At 46.3% G+C, this 27,635-nt stretch overlaps 1 protein-coding gene across 1 annotated transcript; it reads left to right on the top strand.

The window, feature by feature from the left end:
* The first annotated feature begins 672 nt into the window (after positions 1-672).
* Positions 673-25,892, top strand: LOC138492291 (2'-5'-oligoadenylate synthase 1-like). Its single transcript, XM_069619339.1, has 6 exons — positions 673-1,204; positions 15,881-16,187; positions 16,787-16,962; positions 18,487-18,725; positions 22,795-22,927; positions 24,006-25,892. Exons 1-6 carry the CDS (start codon positions 1,031-1,033, stop codon positions 24,276-24,278), a joined length of 1,302 nt encoding a protein of 433 aa, XP_069475440.1. The 5' UTR covers positions 673-1,030; the 3' UTR covers positions 24,279-25,892.
* Positions 25,893-27,635: the final 1,743 nt, after the last annotated feature.

Genomic DNA, 27,635 nt, shown 5'->3' with positions numbered 1-27,635 from the left:
TGTTGTGAGTTGATCTGTGTTGGTTTCCGGGTTCTGTGTGGAGTCGCGTAGAAGACGACTGGGCGCGTTTGCCTACGCAGCACAGTAACGTCACGGAGAGAGGCGGGGAATATGAATGTTTTGATAATGTCAGGCTCAGGGGCGGGGGATATGATTTAGTGCCGCAAAAGCAGGTCAGCCAGGGCGATGGGGGAAATGATAGGATTATCACAAAATGGCAGCTCCCCGATGCCTGTTTTCGCGTGCGTTTAATGGACGAAAACCCGGGTAAGGTCCATAGGAAATTTTTCTAAAATCGAGCCACTTAGGCTTAAAAACACATGGCCGACCCGAAGGGACAATAAAAAATTTTACCGAACCATTCCTTTAATCACACCCTATATAACAAGAGTAAAATTCAGCAAAATGTCGAAAAAATGTTTGGGCTGCTCTACAGAAATTTGCACTGGTGCAAGTCAATAAGCACCACTGCAAAAAACATTGTTTCAATGGTTTTTTAAACCAGGGAAATGTATGCACTCAAGTGTATTGAAAAATGTGTTTTGTACACTAGGGGGTCATAGCACTCGTGTTTACCAACGAAGCCTGTACGTTTCCTGGATCGAAGGTTGGTGCAGAGTTGTTGACTTCAGATTCGTGTGGGCCTGGACAGCCCTCGGGTTGTTCCACGTCAGTTTCACTCTCTTTTGAAAACGAGTTTCCTCGTGTGTGTTCTGGGGCGGTGTCACCGCATCGATCCCGAAGATCCACCTTAAGAGTTGTACGGCAGGGGAGGCGCCCGCAGCCTGAAGTCTTTAAAAGGATGACTTGCAGGATTCAGACCCATCTAGCGCTCAGCCGATGTGACTAACGCCAGAGGCACGCCACTGAAAGCTGTGCATTTATTTTGGGTCCCACAAACCTCGAAGTCGCTGTGCAGAGCCTTCTAGGACGCACATCACTGATCTCGCTGTGCAGAACCTGTCACACACAGCAGCAGTGACCCAGCCGCAACGACAACGTGACACACGGAAGCCCGGAAGCCCGAGACATGGAGCAAATGGATCTGTATGACACCCCTGGCGGCAGGCTGGACGCCTGGATCGCCCAGAACCTGCTGCCAGACGAGGAGTTCAGCCGCCAAATCCGCGAGGCCACCCACAGGACGGCAGAATTCCTGAAGGGTATCTGCTTCCGGGAGACCACTGTCAGCAAGGTGGTGAAGGTGAGGCGGCATAGATTGCGGAGGTGGGGGCATGCATGTGGAGGTCAGGGGCAAAGACTCGTGTGGGGTGGTGTCGGGAGAGTTATGCAGTGGAGGGGGTGCACTTTCTGCTGTCTATAAGGCGAGGTTTGGTCGGTTGGCACACAGTAAGTGCCTTGTTTGTTAGAAGCTGTCATTGTCCGATGGGAGAACAGTGAAGTACCCCAAACACTAATTATATCATGTAGTAGACAGTGGTGGAAATGGAAAAATAATTGGTGGGGTATCCCACAAGGGCCGGTGAGGGGGCGGAGTTTGGGGGGGCGGTGCCCGAGGAGGCGGGGTTAGGGGGCAGAGCTGGCAGTTGACCTCTGATCAAAGGAAATGGCCAAAATAATAGTTTAAAGCAGCGCTATTTCTTTCATGCTGCTTCTTTTCCAAACTATATATCAATTACACTTTAAACCACTTCCATGGCACTAGTGAAGAGTTACTTCACTATGCGGATAATAGTTTTGACCAGTGTTGCTGAGTAAATATTCTTTAAAATGCACAATGTGCATCCCATTTTATAAAAAACGGTGTGATTTCTGTCTGCCATAAGCAACGTTTTTTTTTTACTTGAACCACATCCAGCACAGCTCCTGCAGCTCCCCTCTGAAAGCAGTTGGGTGGCTGCATCGTGTGTGATGTTAATAGGGGTATTTATTTATTCATGCAATGTTTGTTGGATACCTCTATATTTATTTATGCAATGTAAAACGTTGCATAAATAAATAATCCAGGTCCATGTATCCGACAAACATTGCATAAATAAATAAACCGGGTTGTGGCTGAGGACTGTAACTTCCTCTCGTGACCCCTTCCAAGGGGTCAAAAGAGGAAGTTACAGTTTGCTCGCGGGCGCTTTCCCAGCACAGAACAGAGGTTTGGGGCGGCTGACTCTGGCCGGATCCCGAGATCAGGCTACACATCTGGTGCCTTCTTGGACCCGGCTAGAGCCCTCCCAATCGCCTGCGCAGGTAGTAGAAATTAATTAAGCGCATATTATCACAAGAACAAAAGCCTTAAGGCGCTCACATGCCACACGCATTGCAGATAATACACAAATAAAATCATAGATTACAACAATAGACTATAATGAAGATTACCCCTGCTAGCTGCACAGGGAGTATTAATTCTATTAAAGACTAGGAGGCGAGCATTATGCTTCATCTTCACTTTATTACTCCTCAGCAGTTTCAACAAAACACAAGAAAAAACTGAAAAGTATCCACATCTAACTTTTCTTTTCTTGAAACTACAAATCCCAAAGTCTCTGTAGTCCAATCCAACACAGCCCAGCTAAAACACACTTCCTGTTCCTGGGCTCCTCCTCTCTTTTACATACTCTGAACTGTCTCTTGAACTTTATAACCATGTCCCGCCAACAGGGCGAATAACTGTAACACTTGGCAGCTGGGCGTCGCTGCTTTCTTACAAACTGAACTCTTCGACCTAGGCCTCAGTGCTGCTGACTTCAGCTTCTCAATTATTCTTCTGCTCTTCCCCTAGGGAGCATAAAATTAACAAAATTCAGGGTGGCGTTCATGTACTGTTGTAATTTACATACATCACACATTATAAACAATACATGATAGGGAGGGTATTTAATGCTTGCCTCCTAGTCTTTAATAGAATTAATACTCCCTGCGCAGCTAGCAGGGGTAATCTTCATTCTGTGGCAAGACTGGAGGCGAGCATTATGCTTGTTGAAAGCTTCCCCAATGCTGTTGTGGCCAAGCTCTCAATTGGCTTAAAGTAAAACTCTTTAAATGTCTGATCACTAGCCCAATCCGCTGCTAGCATGATCTCTCGCAATGACACACCTGCCGTACAAGCCCTGGATGCCATCGCACCTCTCACCAATATGCCCCATGCATTCTCACATCAATACCTACTGCTTGCATCACTTCCTTAACCCACCTCGCAATGGTTGCTGTTGCTACTGCTTTAAAAGGCCTCCTACATGCTATCAATAATTGAGTAGTACTGGCTGCTCTGAAATCTGCTGTCCTGCTCTCATACTCTTTAATGCATCTCGCTACGCACCACTTGGGGTTACTCGGGAAATAAGGATAATGTACTGTTAGTCCCTGTTTTAGTCCTTATGACTTCCCGAGAAGGTAACTCCTTCCGGACTGAAAGACTTCCTATTAATCTCAAGCGCTCTGACATCTGCCAGGCGCTTCCAAGATATTAAGCATAATAACATTGCTACGTTGCCTGATAATTGCTTCAGCGACAGATATCTATTCGCTGGCCTACTCTCTAACAGTCGCAGTACCACTGTCACGTCCCATACCTTATTATACCTTGGCTCCGGAGGCACTTTATATTTCGCTCCTCTGATGAGCCTCACTACTGCCGGATGTTCCCCTGCTGGGACTCCTTCGCCCGGCAGATGCCCTGCTGAAATCGCTGATCTGTATACACCTATGGTACAAAAAGCTCTCCCGTCCTGTAACAGCTGCACCAGGAAATTCAATACAGCTACTATATGAGCTGAAATGGGATGAACATTTATCCCTTTATACCATCTCGTCCACTTGGCCCAAGCCGCCTCGTAGCTCCTCCTAGTGGATGTCGCCCAGGATTCAGCGATAAGCTCTGCAGCCTGAGCCGAAATGCCTGGCAACGCTCAACGTCTCCTGATATCCTGCACACAATGAGCAGGAGAGTCCCTCTCACTCTCGGAGGATGACACGACCCAACTGGGTCCATGAGCAATCGCTCTCCTTCCGGAAGGATCCACAGCATGTCCGCTGCTACCTGCATCAGCGTGGGGAACCATACCTGTGATTTCTACAGTGGTGCTACTAAAATCAATTCTGCCCTTTCCCTCCGACACTTCGCTAGAACTCTGCTCAGCATCACAAAGGGAGGGAATGCGTAGTGCAGACCTCCTGCCCATTGCTGGAGAAACGCATCTGTGCCTAGCGCTTCTGGATCCAACCTCCAGCTGAAGTAGCTGGATGTCTGAGCATTGAGTCGGGATGCAAAAAGGTCTATGTGCACTGGACCCCACCTATGATTCAGACTCTGAAATACTGCTGGCTCCAGTCTCCAGTTGCTGGAGTCTGTCAGGTATCGTGAGTTGCAGTCGGCCACTACATTCAGTGCTCCGGGCAGGTATTCTGCTGTCACGGAAGTCCCTGTCTGGAGGCAGAAATGACAAAAATCCTTTGCTAGCTCTGCTAGCAATTTGGACTTCGTTCCTCCCAGGTGATTTATGTATCGGACCGCTGAAATATTGTCCATCTTCAGCAGGAAGCATGAACTCACTTTGCCTCTCGTAAATGCTTTGATCGCAAATGATCCCGCTAGGAGCTCCTGGCAGTTTATATGGAGACGAAGCTCTTCTCGGCTCCATTTTCCTCCTGTCTCCAGATCTCTGCATCTCGCACCGCAGCCTACCCGACTGGCGTCCGACTCGATTATTAGGTCTGGACGGTCTCCGAAGATGGCACGTCCATTCCAGGCATCCATATTCTTCAACCACCATTCCAGTTCCGTAATGGACTCCTGATCCAAAGGTATCTGCTGATGATACTTTAAACCCTGCTGCAGGTGCTTTATTTTTAATCTCTGCAGTGCTCGGTAGTGTAAAGGGTCTGGAAATATGGCCTGAATAGAGGCTGCTAACAGACCTACTATCCTCGCCAGAACTCTAAGTGAAATCAATTGCTTGCTCAAACAAGTTCTGATCTCCCTTTTGATATCTCTTATCTTGCGGGCTGGTAATTCTAATGTGGCTTTCCTGGTGTCTAGGACAAATCCCAGGAAATCCAGCCTCTGCGCTGGCGTGGTGTCTGACTTCTCCACGTTTATCAGAAATCCTAGCGAAACCAGAAGCTCTTGCACCCACGCCGTCTGGTAGGTCAACGTATCCCGGTCGTCCACTAAGAGTAGCAGGTCGTCCAAGTAAATAATCATCCTGATACCCTTCTCCCGAATCGCTGCTGCGACAGGCTTCATCAGCTTGGTGAAAGCACAAGGAGCTGATGCAAGCCCGAAGGGCATCGTTCTGAATTGCCAGAGTTGCCTGTTCCAGTGAAAAGCTAGGAAGGTCCAGTAACTATCTTCTACTGGTACTGTCATGTAGGCGTCCTTCAAGTCCACCCTTGTCAGCCAGTGTCCCTCTCTCAGGGAATCTCTGAGCTGATGTATACCCTCCATCTTGAAATGGCGGTACACAATCCAGCCGTTCAATTCTTTCAGATTTATCACTGGTCGCACTTTCTCTTTTCTGTGCACCAGAAACATATTGCTCACAAATCTGGGAGGGACTGCGCACCTCTCTATGGCGCCCTTCTTTTCTAACTGACTTACTTAGATCGTAATCTAAACATTGTTGTTCTGCTTGCGCTAAATGCTGCTAGGGGGGCCAACCTAACTGTATGGGCGGTTGTATGAATTCCAGTTGCAGACCTCTGATGGTTCGCAAAACCCATGTATCGCTGGAAAGCGCGCGCCAATTGCCCCAGAAAATTCTTGTTCTCCCCCCAACTGGAGCGTACGCTGCTGCTCTCACCTGGTGTAAAGCCTTGTCCCTGACCGGTCCCTCTTCCTCCGCAACCTCTTGGGAATCACCCTGTGGCAGGGAAGAAGGTGTCTTGCTGTTTATTCTCCCAGTATTGAGCTCTGGGGTTAGGGGGTCTTCTTCCTCCTTGAAAACGACCGGCTGCACGACCCCAAAAGCGGCCGGTCCCGGCAAAAACTCTGCCTAGGAGCACTTTCCTTATAGACGCTTGCGCCTTCTCCAGAGATGTGTACGTGCCGCCAAAGCGGCCCATTTCTTTTCCAAAGGTCTCTCCGAAAAGAGGGCCCTGCGCCGCTTCTCCGGCTTCATATGACGCGAGGTCGCTTAGTTTTGGATCTATCTTGAGCTATTGTCCTCTCCTTCTTTCTGAGGAGATGGCGCAGTTTGCGTTGCCTAGAAGGCAGACAGCCCTTTGCACCCAGCTCGCTAGTCCACTTCTTCTCATGTATCCTTGGCTCTTTCTGCTAGGTGCATTATCTTCGCGAGAGGACCCGACAGATCTAGGACTTTCTCTTGGCAGCTCCTCCATGGTCTGTCAATCCCTTTCCGCGGGTCCTTACAGATCTTCGATACGAAGGTCAGCATCTTAGGGTCCAGCTCTGGAGTTTCTGCCACCTTCCCTGCGAGGTCTGGCCGTGGGCATTCCGTGCGCAGGTGTTGCCTCACTTCTTTGTCCCTGGCCTTCTGCAGTCTTGGGGCCATATATTGCATCACTCTGTGGGAGGGCTGCCAGTCAGAGGATCTTGGGTTTCGATACTGTCAGGATCAAAAATGTCCACAGTGTCCTCTTGCACTTCCTCTAGATGTTTTTCTCTGCAAACTCTTTTCCCCTCGCTGGGTCTCTCCCACTTTTCCTCTGTTACTTCCTCATCCTCAGGCGAGGACAGGTCTCCCTCTGCTGGCTCCTCTTCCGAACCTGGGTCCTCTCTTCCCATATTGTCTTCCCCTGGGGCGGGGGTCGTGAGGCCTGGCACTGCCTGACGTCGCAAATAGGCTTCTTTCAGCTTAGCGAATGCGTCGGCTGCCTCTGGGGTCTTCTGTTTCACCCCGTACATTTGACCCGGGGGATCGTAAGAGGATTTCCTATTTCGGGTCTCAATACTCCCCTTTTGCCCTGTCTTCAAGGGTCTTGTGGGCACGCTTACAGTCTCATTGGTGCTTTCTCTGGGCTGGTTGAGCATCGTCTCTAGTGTCTCCAGCCTCTCTTGCAAGGGTCTCACTCCCTGCGCCAATGCATCAACCAGCGAGCTTCCCAGCACTTCCTTAAAGCTAGCTACGAGGTCTAGGGTCTGCTCCTCCTCGCTCCATTCAAATTCTGACATTTCTAAAGGTGCTGTGTGCCTGGTACCTGCAACAGGTGTCTTTGCATGCCCACGCTGCTGATCCGATAATTGTTACTCAATACCAATACTTATATATATTTTATTTTGTCTTTTTTTCCCTTTTTTTTTGTTGTGGCTGGCATCAGACTTTTTTGTCTTCTCTAGCCCTGTAATAGATTACCAACACTTGTGGGATTGCTATTAGGTCATGTGCGCTATTTACCACCAAAATTCTTAAAAAATGGGTCGGCAGCAAGTTATATCTTACCCTCAAACTTCCCACAAAGTTTGTAACAAAAATACAAGTTAAAAGACTGGTTCGGGAAGATATCTCGCGCTCACACCTATACTTTAACAAAATTCCTCAGCAATTTTAGTCAAAACAACATCAATTTATGTCCATCAGTACAATGATTCCCAACAAAAATTGTTTTTTTATTTTGTCAAAGAAAAACAGCCACAGCCGACACGTGTTTCGACCTTAGGTCGGTTTCAAGGCCCATATATAGATCACTAGAAATTCTCCTGTTTGAAGTGTAACGGATCACTCTGTTTACTCGGTCTCGAGTTGTCAATTCAATTTTCAGATCAGCTTTTAACGTTTGGGTTTCCTGAAATTTTTTTATATATATAGCTGATTGCTATCACATTCCAAACTTTTTAACACATAAATGTGTATCTGGAAACAAAGTTCACCATTCAAAGGGTTAGATCCCACGTCTGTTATTATATGTAAATAACAGACGTGGGATCTAAACACGTGTCGGCTGTGGCTGTTTTTCTTTGACAAAATAAAAAAACAATTTTTGTTGGGAATCATTGTACTGATGGACGTAAATTGATGTTGTTTTGACTAAAATTGCTGAGGAATTTTGTTAAAGTATAGGTGTGAGCGTGAGATATCTTCCCGAACCAGTCTTTTAACTTGTAGCCCTGTAATAGGCTGCTCTGGACAATTTCTCCCTGTTTCAGGTGGATAAATGTCCTTCAATAGGCTAATTGCGCCTGTTCATCATAGAGGGACTTCCTCCCTTTGTGCGGCCTACTGCACCGCTCTTCAGCCCTCCTGTCAGCTGAAATAAGCTGGCGTCGTTGCCGCGTGAGTTATGTTATATTCTTTTTCCTAACTTGTTAATATGTGTTCGTGATATTCTCCACCGGGCGTGCGTAGCGCTCCGGCTCCACTTCCTCAAAGGTGGGGGCGGAGCGTTCTGCAAGCACCGTGCGCCACCCGCGTGAAGCCAGATACAAAGTGGCTGCCACTGCTGCATTATTGGTAGAATTTTCTTGGTGGAGCTAGACACACACACATGCTGTCACCAATGAACTAATTGTGTTGTGTGTTTAGTGCAGCCAGACACACAGACTGACAACAGCACCATTGCTATCATACACTTAGTGCAATCAGACAAGCAGTCAATACTGCACAATTTACACAACACTGAGGGCCTGATTTACAAAAATGTGTTAACATGGGAAGGTTCCTTTAAACATTTTCTTGAAAATCAGGCCCGTGCATGCTTTCAACTCGTTGTCATGTACTTCGTGGACACACACAGAGTTGCTGTCAACGCTGCACTATTTGTATCATGTGCTTAGTGCCAGTCAAAACACAAGAGGTGATGGCTGGAAGGTTTAGAATTAATATTAGCCTCTGGCATTGCTCTGGGCAAACCCCCAGACCATCGTTCTTCGCTTGCCAACCCATTACAGAAGGGTAAAGACCATATGCTAATCAGGTTTGGTCCCAACTCTAAAGGGGCAGTCCAGCCTGAACTGCTAGGTCACATCCCTTCTGCACGAGACTGCAAGCTACCCCAGACATTTTTCGGTCTTGTTGGGCCTCATCATTGAGGAGTAGCTAGGGTCTCTAGGCCCAGCAGGCTAGGATTATATCCAAACCTTCCAGCCATCACCTCTTTTGTGTTAAATAAGTCACCCCAAGTGGGTCGGGTAAGTCCAGACGTGGGTCTGAGCCTGCTGGGCCTGGATTTGCATATGCTCTTTCCCCTCCTGTAATGGCTTGGCCGGCTGAAGAATGATGCTCTGGAGGGTTGCCCAGAGCAATGGCAGAGGTTAGGATTAATTTCAAACCTTCCAGCCATCACCTCGTTTGTGTTTCCTGGTGTCAGTCACACACAAATGTGAAACATAAACCATTTTTATTGTGCTCCAAGGCCCAGGCAGACTCTAAACACTTCACTGTTTAAGCCATGTGCTTAATTTGGCCAGGGATGTGAACACTAACCTATGTGTGGCATGCTATGTTCAGCCTGACACACAGACATTAAAAATGACATCCCTGGTGTCATTTGCTAAGTATAGCCAGATGTAGCAAGTGTAAACAATGCACTGATTATGACATGAGCTTAGTGAAACTGAACACACAAGCAATACACACTGCGTTATTTTACCTAATGCTTAATGTAGGCAGTCACATACAAACTGTGAACACATCACACTGAAAAATTCACCGTTTGAATCATGTGCTTAGTGAAGGCAAAGACAGAAGCATACTGTAAACAATGCAGCTTTATCATGTCCTTAGTGCAGTTTGACATGAAGCATGTAAACACTGCACTTTTTGAATGGTGTGCGTAGCGTAGAATCATGACACGTGAACTGTAAACTCAGCAGTGTGTTTCTCGTTTAAATAATGCATTGGGAACCAATAAAAACTGCACAGAATATCAATTCCAATGTTTTTAAAAGTCGTGTGCAACTCACAAGCATTAGAAACTAGTTCAGTGCTCTGCAACCTGCGGCTCTCAAGATGTTTTGGGCTTTTGATCTCTCATCTTTGACGTTATGGTTAGAGGTGGTGGGAGTTGTTGCCCAAAACAGCTGGGGAGTCCCAGGTTTGGCTCTGAGGGTATGCGTCCAGGGTCCCGATGGGATCAGTCATTAAGCCTGTTGGTTTGGGCCTGGAAGATAGCTCAGGGTCAACGCACTCATTCTTGGGAACAAGGCAGCACAGGTTTGATACCTGTCCCTGGCTTAGAAGCTGCAGTCTGGCTTGAAGCGTGATATAAATACCAAATCAAGTGCTAGGAAAAACGAAAGAAATGGCTTTGAAGTGCATGATGGTGGGAGAATCTGGATGCATAGCGGGGCTAACCCCTACTCAAGCCCACAAACCATAACATACATCACATATTATACCACCCACATAACTTAGACATCCAACAATTTTTGATTGGAATAAACATGGTCCTTTTATTGGAGTCATCCTAACTCCTAACGAGCGGTCCTAGCCCTGCTCAGGCCACAAGTGTGCCTGGCATACAAACACTTCCCCAGGTGCCCCTTGCCATTCTCAGGGTTTTACAAACTGGTGAGCCCTCCTCATTTCGGTTTCCATTCTATCGAGAATGTCCCACATCTTGTATCCAACTGCCGGGTCAGTCACTCCCATAACCTTTGTATGGAGCGAGTTCCAGGCCAGTGCAATCAGTTGCCGAGGAGTCCCAACTGTTCCTAAGGGTGTCAGTGCCCGTTGAACCCAATCCCAGCTCATGCAGCCAGCGGGTAAAGCTTACAGCAGCATCTGCAGCGTACCTCCTTCTCTAGGACCGCCCTTGTGACTCCGCCTCTGACAAAAAGATGGCATTATTTTATTCACTGATGCGCTATCATGTGCGAATTACCACCCACTCTTCCCCCTTTTGTTTTAAAGGGAGGTGGGGCAGCACACATCTCCACCCCCCCTGCCCCCTGTTCCCCCCACAGGAACATCCGTTTTTAGCCCTGTGCAGATGAGGTACTCGCGGGTCACACACCGGCCACCAAGGGGCAGATTGTCATACCTTTGCCGTTGTGCTAAAAAAATCTGCAAATTAATTTTGCACCACTGCTGCTGTTTGTCCAATAGGGAATGGAGAAAACAAGTTCTGCCCCAATCCATTTATCTAAACATCTTTTCACTAGGCAACATATTTTGTTTTATTTTATGGAGTATAAATAGTACAAAAGCTGCTTATTAATTTTTGCCCTAATGTAAACGGTTTTAAATAATACGGATTGTGCTAAACCTGTTCACCATTTTGTATTATCTAAGCATCAAAAACTGCTGCACGCATTTGCTCAATTTCTAGCACCATTGCAAATGTTATATAATCTGGCCCCTTTTTAGCAGCGCCAGACCCTTCTTTGGGCTGTTGCTAGAAGCGCTGATGGGGCAAGCTATGACAAAGATCAAGTACAACAGTTGGGCGCGGTCCCCTTCTGGCGCACTAAGTTGCAACATACGCATGGTGCATCAGAAGACAGGCCTCATCCCATTATCGCAGCCCGAGTCCTGCCTCCCGCCCACACATGGTGCTCGCTACCTCTGGGTATTCCTTAAAGCATTCCTTAACTTGGATGCAGTGCCCCCCCACCCATGTCTAGGATTCTCTGGGAAGAAATGGAACATCCAGAGCTAATGTCGTTAATGATAAAAAAAAAGAAGAAAAAAAAAAAAGAATGTGAAATAAACTATCATACTAGGCCTGACGACATTCCAGATAGTGCAAGAGCTTTGACAATGATAAGGAGGGAAAGGAGGGAGGGAGTGGTAGGGGATGAGACAGACAACGACTATCATTCTAGGCCTGACTACATTTCTGTTAGTGCAGGGGAATGACAAAAGGTGAGGGAAGGGGGGGTGGGAGAGGAACAAAACAAGCGACTATCGTACTAGGCCTGACAACATTTCTGGTAGTGCTGGAGATTGACAAAAGGGGGGGGGACAAACAAGCAACTATCTTACTAGGCCTGAGGACATTTCTGGTAGTGCTGGAGATTGACAAAAGGTGAGGGGGGAGAGAACAAACAATTGATTATCATAATACGTCTGACAACAATTCTGATAGGGTAAGTGCATAGAATATAGTGAGGGGAGAGGAGAGAGGGAAAAGACAGGGAGAGGAATAGAAAACTGAGAAGCAGTGAGTGTGGTGAAAGAGAGGAAGAAGCAAAGCCGGAGAAATACAGTGTTATAGAGCACATAAGCAAGTGGAGAGAGCACATCAAGTTGCTGAGGTCAGTACTGAACACATAATGTTGCAAGAGATCAGCAAGTGCAAGCCAGGATTCAAGTGGTAGATGGGCACAACATGACTCATGGTCACAATGATTACGTGATGCTTAAGGAAGTCCCGCATGAGAACGACGAGATTCGAGATGGGTGAACCAACATGAGTCACATGAGCCCAAAAATCAAATCAAAGCATCAGCAACAAGGCGTTGATGGTGTCACCATAATGTGTCAATACAAACTTCCACAATGGGCAGGGAGGGATTGTTGATGCAGGGAGGGATAGCAGGAGAGTGCTGCCTTGTGGGGTGTGGAGGACAGCAAGATGAAGGATTTAAGCATACAGGCATCATATGCATAAAAAAGGGCGGGGGACATCGAAAAACAAGCGGCAGGCAGCGTAACACAACTTGCACAACTTACTGTGCCACGGAGCACCTGTCCTCACGCCAGCAGTTAACGTTGGCGTTGCCTGATGATGGTGGGGATGGCCTGTGGGGATAGAGGGAGTAAACACATGTTGGTGCATGCTGACCTGCTGTCTGAGCAGTGGTTCGGGCCCTGGGTCCTCCTGGTCCGAACAGGCCCAAACAGGAATTGCCCTTTTCTTTGTCTGCCCTTCGCTTCTGATGCCCGGGCGAGAGACACTCTTGATCTAAGAGTTAAGAACAGGAAGGAAGAGGCAGGACTAAGAAGGTGGGTGGTGCTTAGTCTAAGTGACCTAGATCCACTTGCACCTGCTCCCCATCTGCAAAGAAAAAGCGGCTGGAGGGCTCCTTAAGTAGGGAAAAAGAGCGGCAACCAGGAAGGCACCAGGTAGGCAGGGCTTGCTAAATGGGGAAGAAGAGCAGTTATAGTTTATCCTTGGAGTTGGTGAACCTTTGCCATAATAAGCTCTGTCCCAACAGTGGCAAGATGGAACACGGTAACCTTTGCATTTCTCCTGCTTTTAGGCAAGCTTGCTCAGTACGTCCTTATTTAAGATGGGTACACTATTGGCTTAGTATTTACTCATTAAATGTGTCTTTCTTTTTACAGCCATGACCATGTGCACTTCCTAATCTCAGGGATGTTGCTCGGTCTGAAAAGGATCTGGGGCTACGCTAATGACGGGCCTGTCGGGACTAGCTAGACTTTTGGTTGTAGCCGCTGAGCTTCTATCCGGGGCTAGAACCAAAAGACCTGCGGCTATGGCCCCCACAACCCCCCCACTAGCGACATGGCTGCCTACACTTCTGATAGTTTCCAGCACATAGTGACACTGTTTGTCAAGTTACCGGCCCTCTCCCACTACTTCAACACTCCATTCTAGAGAATGCCCAATGGCCAGTCCTCTTCCGAGACAGCCCATATCTGGAAATCACTGTGACTATCTGGTGAGTCCGAGTAAGGGGCATTCGCCACGGACCCTTAGTACAAAGACCTCTTGTTGAGTCTGTCTTGCGGCGGTACCCCTTTAAATCTTACCGAGCCCTAAGCATGAAGCAACTTGCAATCCCTTTCTGCGTGGGTGCGTATGCGTTTTACTGGAATCCTTGCCGAGCCCTGTGGTCAGTGCTTCACTCACTGAACAGACCATGTGTGCAATCTACTGTTCTATAACAAATATAATAATAATAATACAGAATATGCATCCCTAAAAGACGGCATCATGGACCCAACTCAAGTTCACCTCCAGGGGCTCCGGCTCAGTTCCATGCTTTCTGTCAATGTCCCTTTCTCAGTTGGGGTCTTCTGGATCACAAGTGCCTTGAATGGCTAAGGAGATGCATGACATTTTTTGTAGGCCACGCCCCTGCGTACAGCGATTGGGTCCAGGAGAGGCCCAGAACCTGAACCCTCCATCTAGGTCCAAGTATGACATCCGCCCCATGACCCCTTCCATATTGGCTTAGATCTTGCTCAGCTCTGGATTCAGGCAACTCTACTTGACCACTACCAAGCACACCACCTCCGTGCGCTGCTCTATTGGAAGGAACCTTTCCGGGTCTTACGCGATTCACATGCTCCGTGCCCCCCTTGGCAAGGGTAGGCTCACTCATTATTTTGCTCTATTTCTTTTTGTTTTTCCCCCTATCAGTTCTGTTCTCTTCACGAAACTCGAGGCTCCCTTATATACCTTTTAGTTTACCACATACTCTCGTCACAAACTCTGCTCCTTTTTACTTGGGCACGAGCCTCGCAAACGCACACCAGCTGGGCCTCCCAGACTCTGACTGCACTCGCTTCAGTCCTGTTTCACTGTTGGTCCTAGAATCACTGTGTCACAGCCACACCATTGCATTCACATCACTCTTTTCCCCTCTTCATCACACCAACACACAAAGGTCACTCACAAGGAATAGCTTATAGTTAAACTGTTAAAAACAGTTGCCACCAACAAGGCATCTATCAACTCTCCGACTGTGGAACCTGCTGTCAAGGTACTATAGACTGCTTTTACCAGACAGGGCTTCCCTTTACCTGGAAAAGCCAGGGTAAGCCAGCTGTCTGAGGCCCTCCTACCCTCAGACCAGCAAAAGAATCAGGCTTGACAACAACTCCCAAAACTCCAGTGTCTACCCCTCAGGGAAGCACTTAGAAAATATAGCCCACCTAATGGATGGCATGACCTATGCTCTCCGCCGAGGAAGTGCTTCTTTGATTCTGCTGTAGGCTGGTACAGGCTTACGCCGAAAATCAGAATGGTTAGCATGGCACAACTAACAACTGTAACCTTTCCTTCAATATTCAAATCCAACATTGTCAAAACAGTCCTTTGGCAGGTATTCTAATCTGGACCTTGGGTGGCACGTCTCACCTGGTCTCCTGGAGGGGAATATGCCCCTTCATAAAAAGACCATTTCAGCACTTCAGGGGTTAAGACACTCAGTTCCCAGGATGGGCTATTGTGCCTCGAAGGTATCCAAAGCACTTAGGTTTGGATACTTTCATATAGCAGACTGACTTCATTACTTTTTGCAGGAAGTCATGACCTGAATCTGGGTCACACCAATCTGTGGAGAGTGTGTGCCAAATTGAGCGGTAGCTACACCTTTAAATCTCAGGGCGCCTTTTAAGACGCACTCAGGGTGAGCAATGGGGCTCATTGTATGCCCCTGGTCAACGGGCCAGACCAGAATTTACATGCGACACCGGCCACCTGTAAATTATGTCGTGGGTCATATGTTCTCCGCAGATTTGGGGGAATGAACCTTAAAGGCTCTGCCTCCCAACCCTCCTCTGTACATAAACTATAGAATATGTATGCATGTGGAGCGGCTTGAATCTATATGGACTCCACCCATTTCTTTCCATTCAAAACTGGCAGCATTTATAAGGATTTTTATTTATTTGTCAGGCATGTGTGTAAATGGTAGGGCCCGCATTAACTCTTCTTTTGTTTTTAGAGGTGTAAAAAGGCACAGGAACCCAGGACCACCCAGATTCCCATGCCTTTTTGATCCCCTAACAGAAAACAATCACAATGTCGTGAACAGGGGCAAGGACAGGGAAGTGTTACTGGCTGCAGTCCTCTCCATACAATGTACTCCTCATTTAGAACGCAAGTGAATGTGAATTGTCCTTATATGGGCTCGGTTAATGGCCATGTCATCATTAACATCAGACCAATATATTCAGTGAGCTGAAGTAATTAAACAGCTGCAACACATTTCTTATTAAATGGTTTTGACATGATCTCAGCCTGCTTTCTGGATCTTGATACTGTTGAGTACCTTTTTTGGCGCAGACATGAATCACTCTTGGTAACAAACATTTCTCTTCTGGCTCTGTAGGGCGGCTCCTCCGGCAAGGGCACAGCCCTCAGGAATGGGTCTGACGCTGACCTGGTTGTCTTCCTTGCCTGCTTCACCTGTTTCGAGGATCAGACCAAGGAACGCGGTGACATCATTAATGAAATCCATGAAATGTTGAATAAATGTCGACAAAGCATTGCCTACGACATAGAGATTGAAGAGCCGAAAGAAAAAAAGGACCCCAAGGGCCGATTGTACCAACCGCGATCCCTGTCCTTCACCATCCAGTCCCGCAAGGTGAAGGAGTCCATCTCTGTTGATGTTCTTCCAGCTTTCAATGCGTTAGGTGAGTATTCCCATCACATGGTCCTGTTTGCAGGCAGTAGAGGCACACCCATCTTACTGATGAATCAGGGGTGAGGGTGGAGTGAGGATTGAAGGGTGACAGCGCAATCAGCAGAGGAGCTGGCCAGGTTACTGCAGCAGTGCTCTGCCCAATATTTGTGAAGGCACTTCATTTTCCAATTCTTATGATTGAGGGCAAACATTACATTTTGTTTAGAGCAAATGATGAAAATTGTTACTGCTGGGTTTTTGTGCCAGGCATTCCTCGAATAAGCAGAATGTCATGGCTTGTAAAGGGTTTTGTGAATGTTACAGCGAAAGCTACATCCAACCTTTTAGCTATACTTCCCAAAATTTGAGAGAGAGGTTGCATGGGAGTAATTGGGTTTTCCATTTCACCCCAGCTGTTCAATCCAGAAAAAAAGTAAAAACCCAATCCAGGGAATTACACCTCTGCAGAACACCCATTAATCCCACATGTGCCCCTTTTTGTACACGTCTTTGCACAGAGTAGAGCTGTAGCCGGTATCTCGAATGATTGAGGGAGTGCATATTTAAGGACTAAGTAATGATTGCACGACTCCCTGGCCATTCCTGCAGGTTCCATCTCTGCTGATATGAAACCAGACCCTGAGGTTTACGTCTCCTTGATCAACGCCAAAGGACTTCCTGGTGACTTCTCTCCTTGCTTCACTGAACTTCAAAGGAACTTTGTGAAGCGTCGCCCGGGAAAGCTGAAAAACCTGATTCGCCTGGTGAAGCACTGGTTCAAGGAGGTGAGATAGTGATGCACCTCACAAACTGAATAATCTGCCTGTGCTTAAGTCCTAGGTGATATTGTTGGGTGGGAGTAGATGATAACGTCATGCCCACGTATGAAAGTGAAACGTTGCCCGTGTAGACTTATACAAAGCTCAAATCAGTGTATATGGGAAATGTGGTTTCCATGCTCACGCAGTTGTTGGCCTCACTCTTGCACATCCAATCATTAGCCACTCTTTAAAGGGAGACTTGGGTCTTGTCTTCATGCTCATCCAATCATTATCCTTTCTTTTGAGGTATAAATGGGTCTTGTCTTCCTACCTTTACTATCATTAACCTTGCATCTAAGAAAGATAGCAGTCTAATGTCCATGCTTCTCAATCATTAGCCTCTCTTCCTTGAAGGAGAAAGAGGTCTAATCTCTATGGTCATCCAATCATCAGCCCGTTTTCCTTGAAGAAAACTGGGGTGTTTCCTCCACTCCCATCCAACCACTAGCCTCTCTTTTTGAGGGTGATCGCAGTAAAGTCTATTCAGCATTTGGCCTCTTTGGATGTAAGGGACATTTTTGAAGATCCATGCACAACTGTTCAATCATCTCCCCCTTTCTATCAATCATAAGAGTGCTGTTCACCTACCATGTCCTTTCAATTACTGGCCACTCACTGGGATAATCACATTTGGTAGTGAAAGTGGACGTCAGTCTATATGTTTGTTTCAGCGAGGAAACCCCCTATCTCCATGTCCTTTCAATCCCCAGTCTATCTGGAGGGAGCCCCCTCTAGCGATGGCTGGAGTAAGATCCAATGCCTATTCAATCTCTGGTGGCAAGAACTTCTAGGGAGCAAGTATAGAGATGTTGGAATAAGTCTCTAAGTCTGTTCAGCCCCGTTTGTCTTTGGAGGAAGTACCTCTTGAGATGGTTGTAGTAAATCTCCATGTCCACTCAGACTTTGTTGTCTTTGGAGATAGTACATCCATTCCTAGAGGTACTACATCTCCATTCGCATTCAATTCCAGGTTCCTTTAAAAGGAATACAACCTGGGATCGGTGTAGTCATTTTCCATGTCTTTTTAGCCTCTGGTGTCTTTGGAGATAGTACCTCTAAAGATGGTTGGACTAAGTCTCCATGTTCATTCAATAGCTTGTATCTTTGACCGGCATATACAGGGGATTGTTGACGTAAGTGTCCATGCCAATTCGATCCCTGGGCTCTCGCTCTCTCTGAATCAGGGATCTCTGAGCTGCGGCACTTCAGATGTTTTGGACTATGACTCCCATGATCCTTCACCATTGACTGTGCTGGACAGGGCTGATTGCAGTTTTTCAAAAACATCTGGAGAGCCAAAGCTTGCAGGGCCCCGGTCTGGAGGGCGTACCTTTAGCTTGCTCATTAGCTACTATCTTGCTAGACCCCCACTAAGAGATAATCTGCGATTTCTTGCTCCATGTCTACAAAGTTTATGTCATGTGGAAAAAAACTTGTTCTGCACTTCAGATATGCATCGACTCACTCAGGGTTTCTTTCTTCTATCAGTGTGTTAAAAGCAAATATAAGAGCCAATCCCTGCCACCTAAGTATGCCCTCGAGCTGCTGACCATCTTTGCGTGGGAGCAGGGTAGTGGGGCTGATGATTTCTGCACTGATGAAGGTTTCTGCACCGTCCTGAACCTGCTCTGCCAGTACCAGAAAATCTGCATCTACTGGACTGAGAACTATGATTTTGAGAACCGGATTGTCGGGGACTATGTGAGAAGGCAACTGAGAAAGCCCAGGTGAGCTATATGGTCACATTGTCTTTATTTAGCTGTATGCCTGTCCTGCCTTATTTTATTTGGTGTTTTTTATACTGCGGACCTGCCCCCAAAGGGAAGCCAGGTGCTTTACGTAGCACAGTGAAAGTGGATAACAGCCAGAACTGTGCAGGTTTTACATGCATGCCTTGGTATTTACAGAGAACAAGAGGTTATATTGGATGTGAGGAGGATGCACACATTGGATAGGAAGATACAAGCATGTGGTAAGTTGAAGCAGATGATGGTTAGATATGTAGTGGAGGGCAAAGAAGTGTAAACAGAAGTCATTATGAGTTTAATTTATTCCTGAATTATAGTAAGACAGGAGCGAGGCCCAGGTATGATGATAGGGTGCTAGTGTGCAGGATCATAATCTGAGAAGCCTTTTCTTGCTCATCTCTCTGGATTTCTTCTGGGATTGTAGGGACATTTTAATGGAGTTGTGCACTGTTTGTTCCGCGTGGAGCAGCTTCCCCCTTAGGTAGTCAGGTTTTCCGGTATTTAGGGTTTCATTGATGCACAGAGAACTTGAATTGAATGCAAGCCTGCAAAGGAAGGCAGTGGAGCTCCATGTGTCCGGGGGGCTATAACTGAATTTTGGGTGACCTGTGGTTAGGCTTGCTGAGGCATGGAAAGCAACCTACAGTGGAGAAAGGGTGGCGTTAGGGAGGACCTGATATGGGATATTACTAGGCCCCATTGAGCAAAAGTTGGTAGTCAGATGAACTGTTTGTTCCTTGTGTGGAAAGTGGCCTGATGCCAAGCCATTTGGGTGTTCTTTCTAATATGATCTTTGAATGAGAGATCAGGTTCTATCTGGACACCACGACACTTAGTAGTAGAGGAGAGAATCTGTTGAGATTCGCTTTTGAGAGCCATTCTTCTGTTGGAGACCTGCAGAACTGATCAGAATTAATCCTGTTTGCGGTATACTAAAGATATCCAGGTCATAAAGGTGTCCAAACATGATTGGAGGTGTTCATTGTCACAGACTAACAACACCTTGAGATGGAGCTGTGTGTCTGCATATTGATGGAGAGAGATATTTGTTAAGACAGTAGCCCTCCCAATGGCTACATATGACGGTTGAATATCATTGGGGATAAGATAGGACCTTGTTGTACTCTAAGGGTGGCAGAAAGGGGTGGCGATCTAGATTATTCCCTTTTGGCATATTATTGCCTATTGGAGGTGAAAGTAGCAAACTTGCAAGCTAGAGTGGCACCCATGCAGGAAGGGAGCAGATACTTGTGAACTGCTGTTTAATGGCCGCTGATAGATCTAGGAGACTTGGGATTCAAGAGTCACCTTTCTCAAGAATTCGCATGGCATTGATTACCTGGAGAGTAGCTGTCTCGACGGGCAGCCTATTCAGAAACCAAACTGGTAGGACTGGAGGAGGCTGTTGCAGTCATTTTGATCTTGTTTTTGCTTTGTTACGGACTTCTCCAATATTTTGCCAAGGAAAGGGCGAAGAGTGTTGGGGCAGGAATTGACATGGCCATCTGGCTCTAGATAATTTCTTTGAGGAATGCTAGGATTAGTCTAGTTTTGAGGGAGGATGGGAATCTGCCAGAGCACAGAGAGGAGATTTGAGGGATTTAATGTTAGTGGAAGGTAGGAAGTCATCTTCATAGGATGCTGCTTTGATGGACATGCTACTGGAATGAAAAGTGTCTATTGTGAGGGTTGGGATTGTGTGGCATCATTGTGTATTGTTGGGGCTCGGAAATCTGCCTGTGTTCATCTCCATTATTTCAATGGATGCTTTTCATTTTGTTGAGATTGTTCGGATGAATGGGGAATGATGTGCAGGATCGGGTCAGTGCACAATGTTACTGTTTGGAAGAGGGTATTGCTTTCATGTTTTATTTTGCCTCTGCTATTGTTTTGTTGTAGTATCTGCGTTTGCTTTGTGGATTAAGAGTTTCCAGGGCGTTTGTTAGAGCTTCAGATCTTTTCAAGTTTCCCAATGTAGCTCTCGTTGGCATGGAGTTCATGGTGTGCCTAGGTGGGAGTTGTGATCTGATTTTTGGTATTTTCTTGATGGTGTATATGCCCACAAGAGTGAGATTGTTAAGTATTAAGTCTGTTGTGTTGGTGTGTTTTGCTATGTCAGAGAAAAGTGTTTCTTGTCACGTCTCACTGGGGTTGTTTTTACTTGACCTGAAGTAGAGAATGTGGTGCAGTCAGGTGGAATAAGATTGCTTGGTGGCTGGCTGACCCAGGATATGGTGGAGTGGAATAGAATTGGGGTTGCCGAGATAACAAGGTCTTAGCCTTAGAGTTTCTCTGTGGGGTGATGTGAAGGTGAGGTTGAATGAGGGGGTGATGTCAAGGAGGCACTGGGGCATATGAGGTTAAACTCTCTGTGGTTAACGGTCGTCTGCACTTGTTTCTTTTTATTCCAGTTGTTTTTTTAGGGTTGTTGCTAGGCACTCGTGAGCGCCTCTTTCTCTCCGACTCACACCCTCTTTGCCAAAGGTGGTAACTCATATTAGCTCAGAATTCTACAGTATTCCCTTTCTATTTCAAACACAGAACGTACGGCGTATCATTCAATGAGTGATCACATCTTCTCAGTCACTGCATTTCTATATCATAGCAAAGCATGAGTTATCAGAATATTTGTAAGAAAGAGGGGAAGGCGCCGGCCTTATTGTCCCAAATTATTCTCACTAAACGCTGATGTTATCTATTGTGCACCATCACCTTCCTTCCATCTTGTTCTCTCACCCCAGTACATGTATCTTATGCTCCCTCATTTCTTTTAAACTTTAGTTCTTCCTGCTCTCACACATTACTTACATGTCTCTGTTCGTCTCACCAGTGTTTTGTCCTCTTCAGGTCTGCTGCCACTCTCTTGACCTACTTTTTGTTTGGGGTTGGCTCCAGTCCCATAACAGTTGGTGGGCTGAAATGTTGGCCCAAGGTCGGCAGACCAGTCTGGGGTGTACTGGCAATGGTGAAATTTGACCCACCCCACACATTCACCCTGCACAGCGCGGTGTCCGACCCTGTGCTATCAGTATAGGCAATTTTGGGAGATTGACGATTTTGCGATTGTGGGCTCCAGCCCCACAAAAGTTGGTGGACTGAAATTTTGGCCTGAAGTTGGCATGCCAGTCTAGGGTGTACTGGCGATGGTGAAATCTGACCAACCACATCCATTCGTCCTGCACAGGGTGGGCCCAGCCCTGTGCAATCAGTATAGGTGAATTTCCCAAAATTAGGAAGTTAGGACACATGGTCAGTGTTAGGAGAGTTTTCCTGAAGTCCCACTTGGAGGTAAGACTTTAGTAAGATATCCCAGTGTTTGTAGATCCCCAACTCTTAGTTTCAGTCTGTACTACTGCTGGAACCTTGGTATAGTGGCAGAGCAGTCAGGCTTATCTTAAGAGGAAGATGTGAGCTGTAGGTAAGTACACTGAGCCCAATTAGTAAAGCACATCAAAGAAACACGTATATTAAAATATAGATTTATTATATTTACACAAGAATCACTTTAAATTACTTTGCACAATAAACCAAAACACATCAGAATACTTTAGAATACTTTTCAAAGGCCACTGCTTAGTTTGTAGTTGCTCACAGTTACATTTGTTACAGCTTTTGACAGTAATGACAGTTCTATCGTATTATCGGTATAACGCGCACTTGCTAATCCTAGCAGAAATACGGTAAGGACATTAACTCTGCATACACATATAAGATAGTGACTTTCGGGAAGGGAAATTGTTGGTTAGTGCAACACTAGCAGTTCTTAAGGTTTAAGAGGCAGTTTCTTCGCACAGCAAGTCTTTTAAGGTCCAAAACACAACCATAGCTAAAAGCAGATGCATTAATCCAACAAAATTATTTTTCCTCACATTTATTTTACCACATATGCCAAGGTTGGCGTGATACCCACAGACTGTGGTTCCTTATTGGCACAGTTCACAAAAACTATTAACAAAACGTTTTAAATTCACATATGTCTCTGCATATCACTCTGTCCCTGCGGGGAGGCACTTGCAACATTAGAAAACCATTTATTTTCCCATTTTAGACCCGTGATCCTGGACCCTGCAGATCCAACAGGAATGGTTGGGCAAGAGGCCTCCTGGAATCTCGTAGCCGAAGAAGCAGCCATGTGTCTGCAGTCAGCATGCTGTTTCGACTGTGAGGCATGGAATGTGAAGGTAAGACTGTACCAAAAGCCCAACTAATTTCTCACAATGCGGGAACTTCGATGGTAGAGGCAACCGGTTAGCACTGTTCACTACTTCGGGTGCACTTGCAATGTTTTATGCATCCGGCCCATTCCCACAGTTTCAAGCAGGTATTGCTCGTACACCATTCAGTGCAGCCAATATATGTGGGATAAGGGCACTGGGGGGTCAAACTGACTGGTGAGCCTAATATGATGGGATGCTGCCAGAAGGGTGTGTTCTCAGTAGTTTAAAGGTATACTTTCAAGCATCCGAATGATGTTCTTGTCAATAGGTACTCTCCCCTGTCAGGCATTTACAAGGACGCCTTCTGTAGGGGGCCTACCACAGAAAACACTCTTTGAATGAGTTGTCATATGGGTACACTTTTATATGCGACATGTTTAGAATGAATTCTCCTACAAAGGGATTTCTTTAACAAGGTATGTTACTATTTTACTTCATGTCAATCTCATTACCCTATAACTGCCTCATCACCACCTGATCTGCCCCTCTGCCCCACACATTGGCTCCCGTTCGTGTCCTTTGTCACACTCATTGGCCCAGAGCTGCCACAGTTTTTCTCCCCCATGACACCACCAAAGCAACATACCTTTCTCTCATGGGCAGGCCAGTCCCACTATAGCCCCAAGCTCTCTGCCCTTTGGGTGGCACGTAGAAACAGGGAGCAGGGAGAGATGTGTCAATCACCTCTCTCTCTGAATTCTGCCTCTGCCTTGCACCAAGGAGGTTCACATCTCAACATGTGCAGAACAGGGCACGCCAGGGCTTTTCACCTCTGATGCCTTTGAAGGGCAAGAGGCCCTGCAGGGGCTTGGTTACATGCATGCCTGCCACAGAGTGATGCTTTGTCTGCAGGTAGAGATTTCGTCTACCTGCAGATCTCTGTGCTCTCACAACAGAGTGCCCTGCTTTTCATTTTTGGGCCCCTCATAATGGGCATTTGTGTTTGTATTTATTTTTGCCTATGTAACGTTATGTAGGGTGCTTTTGGCCATTATGGAAGGGCCACCACTGTTCACATTTAACATTTTCTGTCTTTTTTCAGCCAGCGATCCCAGTGCCTCGAGCTACATCCCCACCTCCAAAGAAACAAATCTTTGTTAGAAACCCAGATGGCAGAACCATTGCATATTTGGTCTGGCCCAAACTCTCTGTGGAACACCTAAAGATGATGATCGAGAAAAGGACAAAAATCCCAGTGGATCAGCAACTCTTGACCTACTGCGACAGGGAACTAGAAGATGACAACACCCTGGGATATTACAAGATCCGCAATAAAGCTACTCTCTTCTTGTTAATGAGACTGAGGGAGGGATAAGACTGCAATGAATGCAAAGGATGAACCACATACTTCCAGTGCCAGTGCAGGGTTAGTGGGCCGGCATTGTGGCCACAAGTGGACAGGTTAAAGTTAGGGTAACAGCGCATAAACAGGAGACCCCTGGAGTGCCTGTGCATTGATGGGAGAATCTCCAAGGTCATAGCAAAGGGAAGGGGGACCCCAAAGTGGTATCACGGTGGCAAGAGAATCTTTGATGATAGCACAGTGTTGGAATGACCGCGAGGTGACTCCACAGCCTTACAAAACTTTCCAAGATACTAATTTAGGGGCGGGAGGGCCATAGAGTGATGGCATGCAGGCTAGAAAACTAACTGTACAAAGGAGATGTCCAGAGACACTTGAAAGGGTGGAAGAATGCGAGAGTGACTGGACAGGATAGGGAGTTCCACAGAGCACACAGCCAAGAGGAACTCCTCAAGAGAAGCTCTTAATTTACAGTTGAGGGAAAAGAATCCCCAGCTACGTAGTAAAGGGCAGATGAATACCAAGACTTGTGGTTGAGGGACATGAAAACACAGACTGTTAGTAGAAATTAGGAAAATACCAGAATGCTTGCAGATGGAAAGAGTAACCAGACTAAAGTAGGAGGTAGGTGAATGCCCAGGCTATAGAAGAAAGTAGAAGAATAGCCTGAATGATAGTATATGGACAAGGAATACTGTGTCTGATGGTAGAAAGTAGGTGAATAGCCAGAGTAATATCACAAAGTAATATCATGCTCACTCTTATAATAGTTGGACAAAGAATACCCAGATTGCTAGAAGGTAGCATAAATCCCAGACTGGAAAAATTAACATGGAAGAACTCTGAGACAGATTTCTAATAATATAGAATCGCAGAACCCTCAAAGCATTTACACTTAGTGTGAGACCCCTCGGAGGGTGAGCACGCCTATCAGAACTACCAGACTATAAGCAATGATTCCGAAAACCGCCATAATGTAAACACAAGGTGAGAAACAGACCTAAATGCACAGATCTTGTCTTTATTGCCTTCATCAAGTGTATGCAAGTGGCTAATTTACATGCCCGTAAAGGGATGCTGGAGTATAGAGTGTGGGTCACAACGTCTGTTGTCTTTTAATAAACTGATCTAATTTCGCAAAATTGTAAACATCCTTTCAAACATCATTAGTTTTGGCTGTTAGGTGGTGCTAAAAGCACTACCTTTAAGCCGAAACAATTGTCATTAAAATAAGAGCTTTAAAAAAGGAGCTTCAAATAGGATCGGTGAATGAGGGTTTGTAATGCTTTTTCAAAGGAGATGACATATGAGGATAAATGGATAGGCTTTTGGTGTTGTTTGGTTATGTGTCCACCCATTTAACCCCATCTCTAAGTCAAATCTATATGATTTTCTACCCATTTCCACCCAAATCCACATCCTTTTTGCACTCTTTCCCTGCATTTGTATTATGTGCTGAATTTGGCAGCCATTTTTACTTCCAAAATGGCGGCCGCTATATATTAATGTTTCTAAAAAGTTATCTTACTTGTTTTCTGATAAAAAAAAACATACTAGGGCTTTTAAGTTATGTGATATATTTTTATTTATTTTGTTTTAAAAATAAACAACTTATTGTTATAGATACATTTTGTTACAAAATGTCTCCGAACATTTCCATGTACTTACTTGTGGGTGTTGGTCAAGTGTTTTGTGATATAAACAGTACCTCATTTGCTGTGCAGTATGTTAGTCAGTTTGATGTGATTGGGTCTGAGTCTGTGCTTGTTTCCACAAGGTAGCCATTTTCTTTCCACATTCGAAGATAGGGGTAAGCCTGTTTGCCGTGGCATGCCACTACTAGAGGAGGCAAGTGGGGCACAAAAAAGTAAGTAGGAGTGTAAGAGAATCTTCCTAAAGGCACTGCCTCCAGGGACTGGGCCAGCGTGTGGCTGTGAAGCATGCATTGTCAGGCTGTAGCCTGGCGGGGAGGAGATGGGCTCCAGGGATGAGCTGCGGGCTGTCATCGCCGCACACACGGGGACTGCCTGATTTATTGCAGCTCTTCAGTGTCGCTGCGGCATGTGCAGGCGCCCAAGTGTGTGTGCCCACGGATCCTGCGCCAGGCACTGGCATCTGCCACCCACTGGCCTCGGGAGCAAGAAGCAGGGCTTCTGTGTGTGTGAACCCTACGTCTGGTGATGCTTGTGTCTCCTCTGTGGCGGTGTGTGTTGTGTTTCTGCAGTGTGAGTGTGGCTGACTCAGGCTTACGTGTGCGCGAGTCACTTTGTAATATGGTGATGCCTGCATCTGTGCATTGATGCTTCATCGGTGTCGGTGCAGTTTGTTGCTTATTTGTTGCCTGTTGTAACAAAGCGCCTGCTGATGGTAGTTTTCTTTCCCGAACATACATGCGTTGTGTTCATGTGTGATTTCATCTATGTACATGTGCTGAAAATACCTTGAGTCTGCCTGTTGTTCTGTGTGTACCAGTGTGCCAGTTGTATCTCTGTTTGTGGTGCAGTGCGTGTGCGTGTGTGTGTGTGTGTGTGTGTTTGTGTGTGTGTGTGTGTGTGTGTGTGTTTTTGCAGTGTTTAATTGTGGGGAGAAGTGTGCATTGTCTCTCTGTGTGCTGGTAGGTGAGCTTCTCTGTGGCCTGTGTGTGCAGCTCTTCATGTTTTTTATGTATGTAGATATCTGTGTCTGATGATGTGTGGGAGTTGCCATGCATTTAAACATGTGTGATGTGCCTCTACATGCTCTCAACCCTGCATAAACAAACATTTGGCCTGGATGGACCAGTGTGAGTTACTCTTTGTGTAGAACGGTGTCATTTGTGGTGTGTAGTGCTGTGTTTCTGTGTGAACCCCTGTCTGTGCACATAAATGCCGATTTGTGCATGCATGACTATTTTCGAGTCACGATGTCTGCACTATGTGTTTTGTATCTCTCTGCGGGCACAGATGTAAGTGGCCATGTTTTATTAACAACGCACATACATGTTTTTTTGGCATGTTTCCGAGCTCTGCTGAATTTGAGAAACTAGCAATATCGGGATGGGGAGTGTGTGGGGGTCCCATGATAAGAAATGGGGATGTCGGGATTACCACTCGCTTTTGCAGGCACCACATGTGACACATTGCCCCTAGACTACAATCTTCACGTGCTGTCGCATTTGTCATAGTTTTTTTTATGTTGGGCTACTAGGTGGTGCTTAAGTGCCCCCTCTCAGCTTAAACTGTTGTATTGGCGTACAGGGAGGAGGGAGATGACATTTGAGGAGGGATACACAGCTTGGTGTTGTTTGGTTAATTACCCACCCACTGACTGACCATGGCCATGCTAATCCATATGGCCATTCCCACCCACTCCTCGTTCAAACTACCTCCC

This window comes from Ambystoma mexicanum, chromosome 10 (assembly GCF_040938575.1).
Source record: "Ambystoma mexicanum isolate Mex_15411 chromosome 10, UKY_AmexF1_1, whole genome shotgun sequence".
Taxonomy (NCBI): domain Eukaryota; kingdom Metazoa; phylum Chordata; class Amphibia; order Caudata; family Ambystomatidae; genus Ambystoma; species Ambystoma mexicanum.
The sequence above is the reverse complement of the archived record's forward strand: the minus strand, read 5'-3'. Positions and strand labels throughout refer to the sequence as shown.

Bases quoted from the DNA above. Each gene is read 5' to 3' on its own strand.
- LOC138492291 (XM_069619339.1), top strand. From the start codon at position 1,031: ATGGAGCAAATGGATCTGTATGACACCCCTGGCGGCAGGCTGGACGCC. The intron at 1,205-15,880 runs GTGAGGCGGCAT...CTGGCTCTGTAG, and splicing joins CTGTCAGCAAGGTGGTGAAG to GGCGGCTCCTCCGGCAAGGG. The intron at 16,188-16,786 runs GTGAGTATTCCC...CCATTCCTGCAG, and splicing joins TCCAGCTTTCAATGCGTTAG to GTTCCATCTCTGCTGATATG.